Source organism: Tenrec ecaudatus, chromosome 6 (assembly GCF_050624435.1).
Source record: "Tenrec ecaudatus isolate mTenEca1 chromosome 6, mTenEca1.hap1, whole genome shotgun sequence".
Classification (NCBI taxonomy): Eukaryota; Metazoa; Chordata; class Mammalia; order Afrosoricida; family Tenrecidae; genus Tenrec; species Tenrec ecaudatus.
Window position 1 is genome coordinate 161,731,188 of NC_134535.1, and position 12,311 is coordinate 161,743,498.

Below are 12,311 nucleotides of genomic sequence, written 5' to 3' on the forward strand. Positions count from 1 at the left end.
GGAAAGGAGAAAAAAATCTGAATTGCTAATTAAGTCACAACTAGAAGCTCAGAATCCCCAAAAAGCAAAACAAACTTTCTTAGGCCAGTAGCAGACAGGACATTGATCTGGGTGGGTCTCTGTGTTTATGGGCTATATCATGTATATCTCAAAGGCTCCCCAAATTAATAGGTTTAGCATACACTTTAAAAAAATAGTACACACACACATTCTCTCTCTCTCTCTCTCTCTCTCTCTCTCTCTCTCTCTCTCTCTCTCTCTCTCTCTCTCTCTCTCCTGTTGGCAATTAAAAAGTAGTCCACACTCCAGGATAAAATATAGGTGTCTGCTTTGACAGTCCCCCTAGATCGTTTGGGCGGCTAGGGGGTGGTGTCACCCACTTTGGGAAACAGTGGTGTATATCAGGGCTATAGTTGGTGTTTTTAAGCACTGAATGTCACTGAGATTTTTCTACAAATTTTCGGAAGCATCTTAGTGTCAGGAACTCTGGTGGTGCTGTCAGGTAGGCACTGAACTGCTAACTTCAAGGTCAGGTTTAAATCTACCACACGTGTTTTTGGGGGAGAGAAAGAAGGCTATCTGCTCCTATAAAGATCTGCAGGGTTGGAAACCATATAAAGGGTCACTGTGAGTTAGAATCCACTCGGTGGCAGTGAGTTTGGTTTGGTTTTAGTGTGCCAGAGACTATAATTTGCACTTCAGCTCCTACCCCAAAGAGAACTAATTGGCGGAATAGAGCCACTAATAACAACAATGAAAACAGAATCACTTAATTTTACACGACAACCCAAACGTAAACTATCTTAGCCACTTTAAAGGTACCTACAGGCTCTACATCTTTCCAACACAAACACACCAGAGCATAACAACTACTGTACTAAGTCAGTGCTCCATATCTGTACGTATATATTAGTTAACGTATGTAAAATCTTCTAAATATTGCAAAAGACTCTAAATATAACCAAGATTAAGAGATTTGAAGATTACTTCTATTTGATATTTAATCTGTAAATCAACCCTATCTATTAAAAAATCCTACAAAAATTACAGAATCAGTTGTTGTCATTAGGGTCTGTCATGTCGGTTCCAACCCATAGCAACGCTATGTACAGAAAGAACTGAACATTGCCCCATGCTGCTCCATCCTCACAATTGGGGGTCAATCCACCTTGTTGAGGGTCTTCCTCTTTCTGGCTGTCCCCCTACTCTCCCAAGCCTGATGTCCTTCTCCAGGGACTGGTCTCTCCTGACAACATCCAAAGGTATGTGTGGTGAAGCCTCACTTTCCGGAAGAAGCAATCTGGTTGTACTTCCTTCAGACGGATGTTGGTAATTGTGGCAGTCTGGAGAACTTTCAATATTCCTCACCAGCACCATCATTTAAATGCATTTATTCTTCTTTGGTCTTCCTTACTAAATACCCACCTGTCACAACTTATGAGAAATTGAAACGCTATGGCTGGAGTCACGTCATGGCTCAGTCACGGTAACGTCCTTGATCTTCGACGCGCTACGGGAGGTCTTGTGCAGCAGGTTCATTTAATGAGACATGCGTTTGATTCTGACTGCTGCTTCCATGAGCACTGTTTATGGATTCAAGCACGACAAAGTCCTTGATAGCTTCCATCTTTCCTCCATTTATCATGCTGTCACCTGCGGGTTCAGTTGCGAGGATTTTGGTTTTCTTTACATTGTTGTAATTCATCCAGAAGGCTGCAGTCCTGGTTTTCAGCAGCAAGAGCTTCCAGTCCTCCTTACTTCCAGGAAGCAAAGTTGTGCCAAACGCATATCGCAGTTTGTTAATAAACCTTCTTCCAATCCTGGGGCTGCATTCTTTCTCATAATCCAGCTTTTCTGATGATTTTCTCAGCATATAGACGGAATAAGTACAGTGATAGGACACAACCCTGACACACACCTCTCCTTTGAAGCCACGTAATATTCCCTTGCTTTATTTACAAAACTGCCTCTTGATCCAGGTCCCAGTTCTGCACAAGGACAATGAAGCTTGGAATAATCAGAAAGCCTTAAAAACAGATGAAACCTGGGGTCATCTAGTAGTTTGTCCACTGATTCCTTAGAAAATATGGATACCACACAGAGGGACATGGTGATAAGAACTCAGTAACAACAGCTAAGGGAATCTGATAGAGCACACTTTGTGAGTTAGTGGAGAATATCTAAGCAGCACTGAAAGAAAAAGCAGGATTTGCATCCATAGGGAACAATTACCTATATGAATATACATGAAGTTCTAGGCCTTGAAACCTAGCAGAACTGGGAACCAAGGGTAGGGAAAACAAAAATAAGGCAGCCATTGCGATGGTGATTAGTTACAGTATAAATATTCTATTACAGTTATGTTAGAAACATTTGGAAAGGGGAAAAGGCTGCTCATTTAAAAATTTAAAAATAAGATTCATTAGCAAAAAATAAGATTGTAAACAGTGTCGAGTCTTAGGTCGATGCAATAAAAAGAGTCGCGGGGATTGTGAAGAAGACAGAGTGGACTTTCAAGAGAGCAATCTATCAGTCCTGTTTCCAGAGCCCAATTGAGTGCCACGACTTTAGGTATGCACTGCATCTAGGTTTGCATCATCATTGTATGTTATCAGGTACTTTCTTCCGCATCAGAAATCTGAAAGAAACACTTCCAGCTAGACTCAAACATCTTTAATATAATACATCAATAATAGTATTAATAATAAAGCCCATGGCAAAGTAGTGCTTGATTGCTAGTATGAACTACTGTATATACCCTGAATTTTTAGTAGAATATGAATTGTGGAGGTGGTTTATAACTACGGGCTGTAAGTTAGGTTGGATGGAGGCCCTAACCCCGGGAACTGTAATTGAGGAATCAATAAGAAGACCTAGCACAGATATCAATCAAACAAGACAAATTTTGAGAGAATGTTCAAGGTTATGTTATGCTCAAAATTACACACACACACACACACACACACACACACACACACAATATAACTCTTAAAGATTAGAGAAACATTCAACCCATTGAAATAACTCACACACAAGATGCCAGTCAATATATCTTGGCAACTTAAGGGTACTTTTAAAATCAAGATCTCTATCTCTTATCCAAGTAGGGTTGATTCATGAGAAGGAATTCTATTAGAGAATAGGGAGTATGTGAGAAGACAGAGATGAGAAACAAAAACGCATTACGTGTGAGGTGAAAGTCTGTGACCCGGGAGCGCAGACTGGCAGTGTCTGCAGCATGTTCATAGATGACCGAAGAAGAAGCCATGCGTCACACTGCAGTTTTAAAGCAACAAAATGGAGTCCTTGAATAATCATAAACAGAACATATCAAAATTAAGCTCACTCTGTGAAGAATATAAAACGTCATTAAGCTTTTGTAGCTATTGCTGAATGAGACCCTCACTGCTGTGTAAACCTTCATTACGAAATAGTATTAAAAAAGAGTCCTTTTCTTTTCAGCCGTCTATCTTACAGATGAGAAAACTGTAAGAATGTGCTCAATATCACAGGATAAGTAAGTAGGAAAACTGGCGTATGGAGTCAGTTTAAGCTTTTACCAATAGTCAGAGACACCCCAAATTCTTTTGTTGTCCAATATGTGTGATATCACATTGGCCGTGATCCCTATATTTACAAAATTTAATGATTGTAATGCAACACTTTCCTCTCACAAAAGAGACAGAATATAAACTACAGACTTTCTCTGAAGTCCGAATGTACTATATGACAGGTCTGATAACTGATTTCTTTAAGCTCTGGCCACACAGACACACTATATATTTTCATTTCTCAATTTGGTTATTCATTAAACTGGACCAAGTAATAAGAAGGGATTTCCCAAGGTCTTGTTAAAGTGAAAAATGTTGGTGGTCTTCCAAATGAGAAAATGACCACACAAAAATAATTTTGACATTATTTTCTAATTATTGAGCTTTTAAAATCCTAATGGATTTGAAATGGAGATTACTCCAATGGCTCAATTAGAATGAAAGTCACAAATAACCATTTCGATGTGAACGCGGGGTGGGGGCTCGGAATGGAGACCCAAAACCCATCTGTAGACAACTGGACATCCCATTACAGAAGCGTCACAAGGAAGGGATGTGTCCGTCAGGGTGCAGTATAGCACTGGCAAAACAAAACATACAACATCCCTCTAGTTCTTTAATGCTTCCTCTCCCCCACTATCATGACTTCAGTTCTATCTTACCTGATCAGACCAGATCATGTACACTGATGTCAAGAACTCTTGACACACTGAATCCAGGACAGATAAACCCCTCAGGACCAATAATGAGAGTAGTGATACCATGAGGGTAGGGGGAAGGTAGGAGGAGAAAGGGGAAACCAATTGCAATGATTGACGTACAGCAGCCCCCACCAAGGGGGACGAACAACAGAAATGTGGGTGAAGGAAGACAGTAGAGGGTGCAAAATATGAAAATTAAAATAATTTATAAATTACCAAGAGTTCATGAGGGTGAAAGGGTTGAGGAGGGAGGGGTAAAAAGAGGAGCTGATACCAAGGGCTTAAGTAGAAAGAAAATGTTTTGGAAATGTATATGTACAAATGTGCTTGATACAATGGATGTATGGCTTATTATAAGAGCTGTAAGAGCCCCAATAAAATGATTTATTTAAATAAAAAATTAATTAAAAAACAGAATAAAAGGAAATATGAAATCTTTACTCCAGTAAATTACAAATAACAATTAAAAGCCAACTTAAATAAATTTAGAAAAAGCAAACTGTTGCTTTATGACTTCAGTCTTTAAAAGAAGACACTGACAGGGAGTGAGGGAAAGATGGCTTGCGCTCCCAGAAGACCACGCAGGATATACTGTGAGTTCACAGCCAGGCATGTGGCCAAAGCACGTGACGTAAGCTCCCACGAGGAACACACAACATTCCTCCAGTTCTTCAATGCCTCCCCCTCCCACTATCATGACCCCCAGTTCTACCTTACAAATCTGGCTAGACAGGAGCATGTACACTGGTACCATTCTCAACACATGCAAACCAGGACAGAGAAACCACTCAGGAACAGCAATGGGAGTAGCAATACCATGAGGGTAAGGGGAAGGTGGGAGTGAAGAGGGAGAAACTGACTTGATACAATGGATGTATGGATTGTTATAAGAGTTATAAGAGCCTCGAATAAAATGATTTAAAAAGAACAAAAAAGAGTAAGGAGAGAGCCCTGATTTCAAGTGTCATTTTAATAACTGAACTCAAAAAAAAATTAAGGACCGGTTCTTTTGAACTGGCTGAACCTCAACACTTCCCAAAGCCACTTGCCTAAGGAGCCTGGTGGTGTCGTGGGTGATGCAGTGCTGCCACCTCTATAAAGCCAGCAGTTCAAAACCACCAGGCTCTCAGCAGGAGAAAGGTGGGGGTTTCCACTCTGGTAAAGAGTTAGCAGTCTCAGAAGACCTGTAGGGGCGGCGTACACTGTCCTCTAGAGTCGCTGTGAGTCAGCATGGACTGACAGCAGTGAATGCGCTTGTCTAAACCTGCACTGCCAGTGGCAGGCGGGAGAGAAGATGCAAGCTGGTGTGCATGCTGCTCAAATTCCGAGCAGACGAGAACAGATTTCCAAGAGTAAAAGAAGTATCAAGAGCGAAGAAACCATACACAGAATAAATAAAATATCTCCATTCAAGAGTTCATTAAGGACTTCAGTGATTTAACTACAACTTAGGTTTCTACATGATAATGTAAAGTAGAACTTCTTTATGACCATTAATGAAGTATCTAAGTGCAAAAGTGAAATAAACCTAGTGTCAATGATAGGGAGAACATCTTAGTGATGATATATAAATATATATAATGTGAATATAATGCAATCTATATAATATATATATAAACCTTATCTATTTTATTCGGTAAAATAGCTAAGTACAGTATCAAGAGAGAATGATAGCATTATTACTTTTCCATTTTACAAGCGCAATGAATTATACAATAATATCCCAGATGATTTACTAACTTCACATTCACCTGAATAAATTAATAATGAAAAAAATTACTTTTCAATGATCATATTCAGGAAGTGGACACGTCTCCCTTTGAGAATGCACACCAGAGATCAGCAACAACGTCAGTACTCCAGCAGAGGTAAGAACCTCGCATCATGATAGACCTTGAGGAGCACTGAAGTGTACTATTTTATTGATTCCTGTTTTCTCATTTTCCATTTATAATGTTCAAGAAACACAACTGAAGTGTGTTTCAGTAACTCAAGAGGCTTTTTGAATAGGAATCGGTGAAGTAGTAATAAATATATAAAGACATACCACAGCGTCAGTGTTGATAAAGTAATAGCATCTTTACCTTCTGGATCATAGGTCTGAAAAACTCTCCTGGCCTGTTCTGAAGGAGCCTCCGGTGCAACTAAAGCCATGTCCTAGAAAGATAGAGACTGTCTTAGCACAGAGCTACAGAACCACGGAATGAAAACATGACAGCCAACCCAGAACTAGGGAGGGCGTGAAATGACATCATTGGGATCTGGAAGATTCTGAGTTATATCTCTATCACAGATGGGGGACTAGAGAGGGTGAGATAACTTGACCATTTGGAGTCTGAAGATCTTGAGTTAGAGCTAGATCACAGGTGCATGAGTAGACAAGTTACAAAGTCTTCTGACATGAAACGGGCCTGCTCCTTCAGCTGCAGAGCACTTTGGGAGCACCGCATGCAATACTTCATTGAAAACTCTATTTGCGGGTATGCACGGCTGTCGATCCTGCCTTACAGCGACCCCGCCCCGTGGACAGATTAGAACCATGCCACTGGTTCTTGAGGCTCTCATCTTCACAGAAGTGACTGCCACACCCGTCTCCTGGTAGATTGGGACCACTGACCTCAGGTTAGCAGCTGAGCACCGAACCACCATGCTACCAGGGCGCTTTATATTCCACAGAGACTTATTATACGAATACAATCTTAAGAAAATTAATGGTAAATCAAATATTATGCATATGCTTCGTATTACTATTGAGGCGAGGAATAGAGGGGACTTCACTTATCTGCAGAGAACGTCCATTATCCTTGAATTCCACTTTTCCAGAGGAGTTGAACCCTCTCACATGGTTTAGAGGAGCTTGGGGGGCACACTGGGCTGTGCTTGGGGCTGCTAACCGCAACAGCTGTAGGTTAAAACCCACAGGAGTAGTTCTATCCTGCCCTCTGGGTTTGCTGTGTGTCAGAATTAATTCAGTGCCAGGGAGCTTAGTGTTTTTAATTTATTTTTGCAGAGTACAGCTTAAAATGTTAAAACTTAAATTCAGAGATGCTTAAAATGTTAAAACTTAAATTCAGAGACTTATTGCAGCAGTGAACAGAAATGACACAGTGCTATATTTGGAATGAATATCCAGTCAAAGACTAATCAAGTGCTACAGGTCTAGAATCTTAATTTTTCTTAAAGGAGCGTACTAACAGTAAAATTATTTATTATCCACTAATAACCAATTGTCTCTCACGATCAACTTCTTTGGAATAGTCAGCAATAGTATAATTTAACAAAATTCTAGCCACACAAATTCGTGATCTTTGATCATTCACAAAGATGTAAGCAATATATCTAAGGTGTTACCAAAATCTACTTTTAAGCCACTTGAGTCAAGAATCTATGTTCCAAAGATTATTTTTCCTAGTTGTAGCTTTGGACTAAAGTCTTTGTCTACTTTATGTTCATTCAGATACACCTCACCAGAGAAGACACTTTTCTATTGTTTAGGCAATTATGGAATATGCATTTTAAAGAAAACTGTAAAACACTGTTCTGTAAATACACATTTTTATAAGAAATGTAAAAAGGACTATTTTGTGGAAACATGGAATTAAGTCGTGATGACCTGTTTCCAGGAAGCACCTTCATACATATTAACTTCTGTCTTAATCAAGTTACCTTACTCTGCTCACAAATGAAGGAACAAACCATAAAAATATGAATAGTCCTTACCCAACCATGAGGATTTTCTGAAAATATGCAAATAAAATGCTTTGTGTACGTGAACAACAGCAACTGGAATCATAATAAGGCAAACCTGTGTTACACTCATGTAGTTTGTATCTGTTCATTGAAAGTTAAGATAGAAACACCACTTGACACTACAACTGGCAATGTACAATGGCACACAAAGAACAACATTGTCACTGACGTTACATGCTTTACAGTTATGCATGCATGTCAGGGGCATGCTGTACTCTGGCCGTCCTGATTTTAGGACCGGTCCTTTGTTGGTAGGCATGTAGATTTGGACATTTTGCTATGAATAATGTCGCACAAAATAACTTTCAGCATGCCATCTCAATGTACAACTGGCTGTGGAAAGATCATCGTGGGATTGGTGAATCAAGGAAGAATGCATTTGTGTACCCAAAATACTTGCCAAGTTCTTGAGTTATCTTTATGCACACACTTTCCCAAATTTATTAAGATTTCCTCTTTCTCTTTTTCTAATACAACACCAATACAGTGTTAGTTCAATCATAAAATTTAGGGCAAAAGTAGCTGTCCCTCTGTCAGACTTAAGGATCAATTTCTAACACTGAGGTTTAGAATTTCTCTGCTTCCCCTGTCATTCCTGCAACACCTTCTGCCTTTATGCTACTATAAGCTTTAAGGCCTTCGGCTACTTCCAATGCATGAAAAGAATTACTTCTTCTCTTTGGGATGTGCCAGAACGGGCGCGTGTGCCATCCCTGTGACTCTGACTGAAGAGAAGCTCAGTGTGGGCTTTCTGCAATGGACCATTTAAAGGAGAACAAGACAAGACATGGCCATTGCTTCTAACCACCGGCTCTGTCCAGTTCACTCTTTCTTGGTTAGTAATAAGTTATTAGAAGAAAAAGTTTCACTTTTAAAATAGTACTTAAAACTATGAACTACATTAATTAAAACTATAATTACAGAGAGGGAAAAAAGACTATCAGACTATTTCTTGCGCTAAAAAGATGAACATCTTTTTAGCAGATGGAGTGGCAAAGAACAGAATTAACGCATTATTGAATAACAATTCAAAGGTAAGTTTTGGGAAATCATCTCTGATGATTAAGGATACGAGGAAGTCCACAATTTTCAGCCATTGAGGAAAATTTATACAAAATTCTCTGACAGTAAAGGCCCCCCCAAATGCAAGAGCCTACAGAGATTAAAGTGAATTATCCAATGCACTGCCTCTAAAATCTAGTGTTCATAATTAAAAAAAAAACATACTACACTAATGTAGAGAAGAATTAAGGTGGACATAATAAAAAGTTTACTACATATCCCTTGCCTCTAGTTATAAACAGATCAAACACTAGAACATGTGTCATTCTGATTTGAATAAATTATGTGTTAGCCTAATATAATAAAAATACCAGCTGAGGCTTAGTCAAAGGTTCAAATGTATCCTATTTTACCCAATGTGAATTTAGAGCAGAGGATAGCACCTTCTAAGAATGGGCTGGGTGGTAAATATGTTAGGCTGTGCAGACTGCATAGTTTTTGCAGCAGGACAATCAGTAAGATGCTAAAGCAGTGTGGCTCCAGGACAAGAGGGAGCGCTGGTGCCGTGTGGTGACTTGTTGGGCTGCTACCCGCAAGGCCCACAGTTTGAAACTACCAGGGACCCCATAGGAGAAAGAGGGACTTTCTATTCCTACAATGAGTTGTTGTATGGGGAACCAACAAGGCCAGTTCTACTCTGTCCTACAGGGTGACTAGGAGTCAGCACAGACTCGGCAGGGAGCTTGAAAGTTTTGTTTTTTTTATACTACAAAAACTGTATGTTTACTGTGTCCCCCTCCCCCCACCGCCAAAAAAAAAACAGTGGGCCAATTGAAAGCATCTCAGAGGTTATTAAAAATAGACTATGAGCACTAGTGAAAATCTAGGGCTGGAGAATATGCCAGATAAGATTCTGATGAAAACAGAGTAGTTGAAAAGAGTGAGAATGAAATATTTTCACAATCTATTGTAGACAACTTAATGCAGGAAGCTAGGAAATGTGAGCCAAATATGCACCTGCACCTGGACCATCCATTGTCACCGCTGCCACAAAGTCTATTTGCAAAGTATAAAGATAGAAAAACTCACCAATCTTCTCAATACAACCCAGTGCCACGGTCAGGTTCTATATAATGCAGCCACTAACCATAACTGTTATGACTAATAAAGCTAATGAAATCTTTAAACAGCAATAATCAAGCACACAAAAGAAACATGTTTTGCCCCTTTCGCCTTAGCCACTTAATGCAAATATGCAAAATTCCACAGGAATTAACTCTTCTCTACCATATCTGCTATTTTAAAACATTTTTTTTTTCATCCACAAATCAAAACCAGTAGTCTTGTAAATTGATTGTAGGCTTGGTTACTTTCAGCATTTTTATAATTTATTCACCCACCACTAAAGATAGCGAAACAGAATCCTACCAACTTCTTCAGTCTGAAAATCAAATATGCAGTCAAGATGCATGGGGAATGATTGGTGACTGGAAGGAGTAAGCTGGAGACACAGAGGAACAGCGGTCGGACGGACAACAGGGGCTCCGGGGCAGAAACAAAGCTGGAGACCATAGAACACAATCTCGCAGGACCAATGACTTCTTACAAGTGTAATTATTCAATGACAGAAACAGTCACTACATGTGGACCTCCCCAGATGGAATATACACGAACCAAACTAACTACAATTTAGGAAGAGATGACAGAGACGCTCAATAGAGCAGCAGCCAAAAAAAAAAAAAAAAAAAAAGGCCAGGGGTTGATACTGAAACAGACCATCATTTTTTCATATGCAAAGTCAAGCTGAAGTTCAACAAAATTAAAACAAGTCCACAAGAGCTAAACTATAACCTTGGGTATATTCCACTTGAGTTTAGAGAACATTCCAAGAACAAATTGCACACACCGCACATGAATGGCAGACGACCTACTGAGCTGTGGGATGACATGAACAACATCATACAGCAAGACAACAAAAGGTCAGCGAAGCGGGTGTCAGAAGAGACTCTGAAATTTGCTCTCCAATGTAGTGCAGCTAAGGCAATGTAGTGCAGCTAAGAAATGACAAAATCAACAAGCTTAACAGAAAATTCAAAAAGGCAGCTCAAGACGACAAAGGGAAAAACCTGGACTTAGAAAGCCAAAATAGTAGACACACTCAGCATATTTCAAGCTGATAGGCTTGAAGAAAAATTGAAACTTTGAGTTACAATACTAGAGGATTTTATAGGCAAAACGTTGAGGCATGTGTAGAGCAGCCAAAGAAGACGGCAGGAATCCACGGAGCCATTGTACCAAAAAGAACTGTCAGCACACAACCATTCAAGAGACTGTAACTGATGGTTGTGCAAGAAGTCTAAGCGGCACTGAAGAGAGTGGGGGAAAACCAGACTTCAGGAATTAGCAGAATAGCAACTGAACTGTTTCAATAAGCTGATAAAAACACTTAGCAAAACTCACTCATTGATGCCAGGAAATTTGGAAGACAACTGACTGGAAGAGATCCATGTTTGTAGCCAATCCAAAGAAAGGTGATCCAAGAGAAAGCAGGAATCATCCAACAGTGTCGATAATATCAACGCAAGTAACATTTTATTGAAGATAATTCAATGCCAGTTGCAGCAGTACTTCAACGGGGATCTGCCAGAAATTTAAGGCAGATTCCTAAGAGGACTTGGCATAAGTGCTACTGTTGTTGAAATCAGATGGATTTTGGCTGAAAGCAAATCACATAATACACCAGGCAAATCTGCTGCACAAGACTATGAGAAAGTGCTCAAGAACAAGGACGTCACCTCAAGGTACCTGCCCCAAGCTATGGTCTGATCAATGGCCTCCCACACACGTGAAAGTTGTGAATTGGGAAGAACTGAAGAAGTAGTGATGCATTTGAGTGATGGTGTGGAAAAAGGCTATTGGAAATACGCTGCCCAAAGAACAAACAGATGTCTTGCAAGAAGTACAACCAGAAGGCCTCTTAGAAGTGAGGATGGTGAGATTAGAGCTCACATTCTTTAGACACGTTATCAGGAGAGACCCGTTCTTGGAAAAGGACATTACACTTGGTCAAGCAGAAACATCAGCAAAAAAGAGGCAGGCCTTCCAATATATGGACTGACACAGGGCTGCAAAAATGGGGGTCAAAGATAACAATTATGAAGATGGTGCAGGACCAGCCAGGGCTTCATTCTGTTGTGTATATGGTCACTATGAGTCAGAATCAACTGGACAGTACCCACAGCAACACTCCTGACCAAAAAATGCCCGAGTCGTGTCCCATTCACAGTCCTTACACTGAAGAGAAGTG

At 39.9% G+C, this 12,311-nt stretch overlaps 1 protein-coding gene across 4 annotated transcripts in view; it reads right to left on the reverse strand.

Moving 5' to 3' along the window:
- The window catches only part of MINDY3 (MINDY lysine 48 deubiquitinase 3), a 100,930-nt gene that overhangs the window by 14,044 nt on the left and 74,575 nt on the right, over positions 1-12,311 (reverse strand). For all 4 annotated transcript variants that reach the window (XM_075552442.1, XM_075552441.1, XM_075552444.1 and 1 more), the window contains one exon: positions 6,337-6,409. In XM_075552442.1, the coding sequence (XP_075408557.1) occupies positions 6,337-6,409 (73 nt within the window). The remainder of the gene's footprint in view (positions 1-6,336; positions 6,410-12,311) is intronic.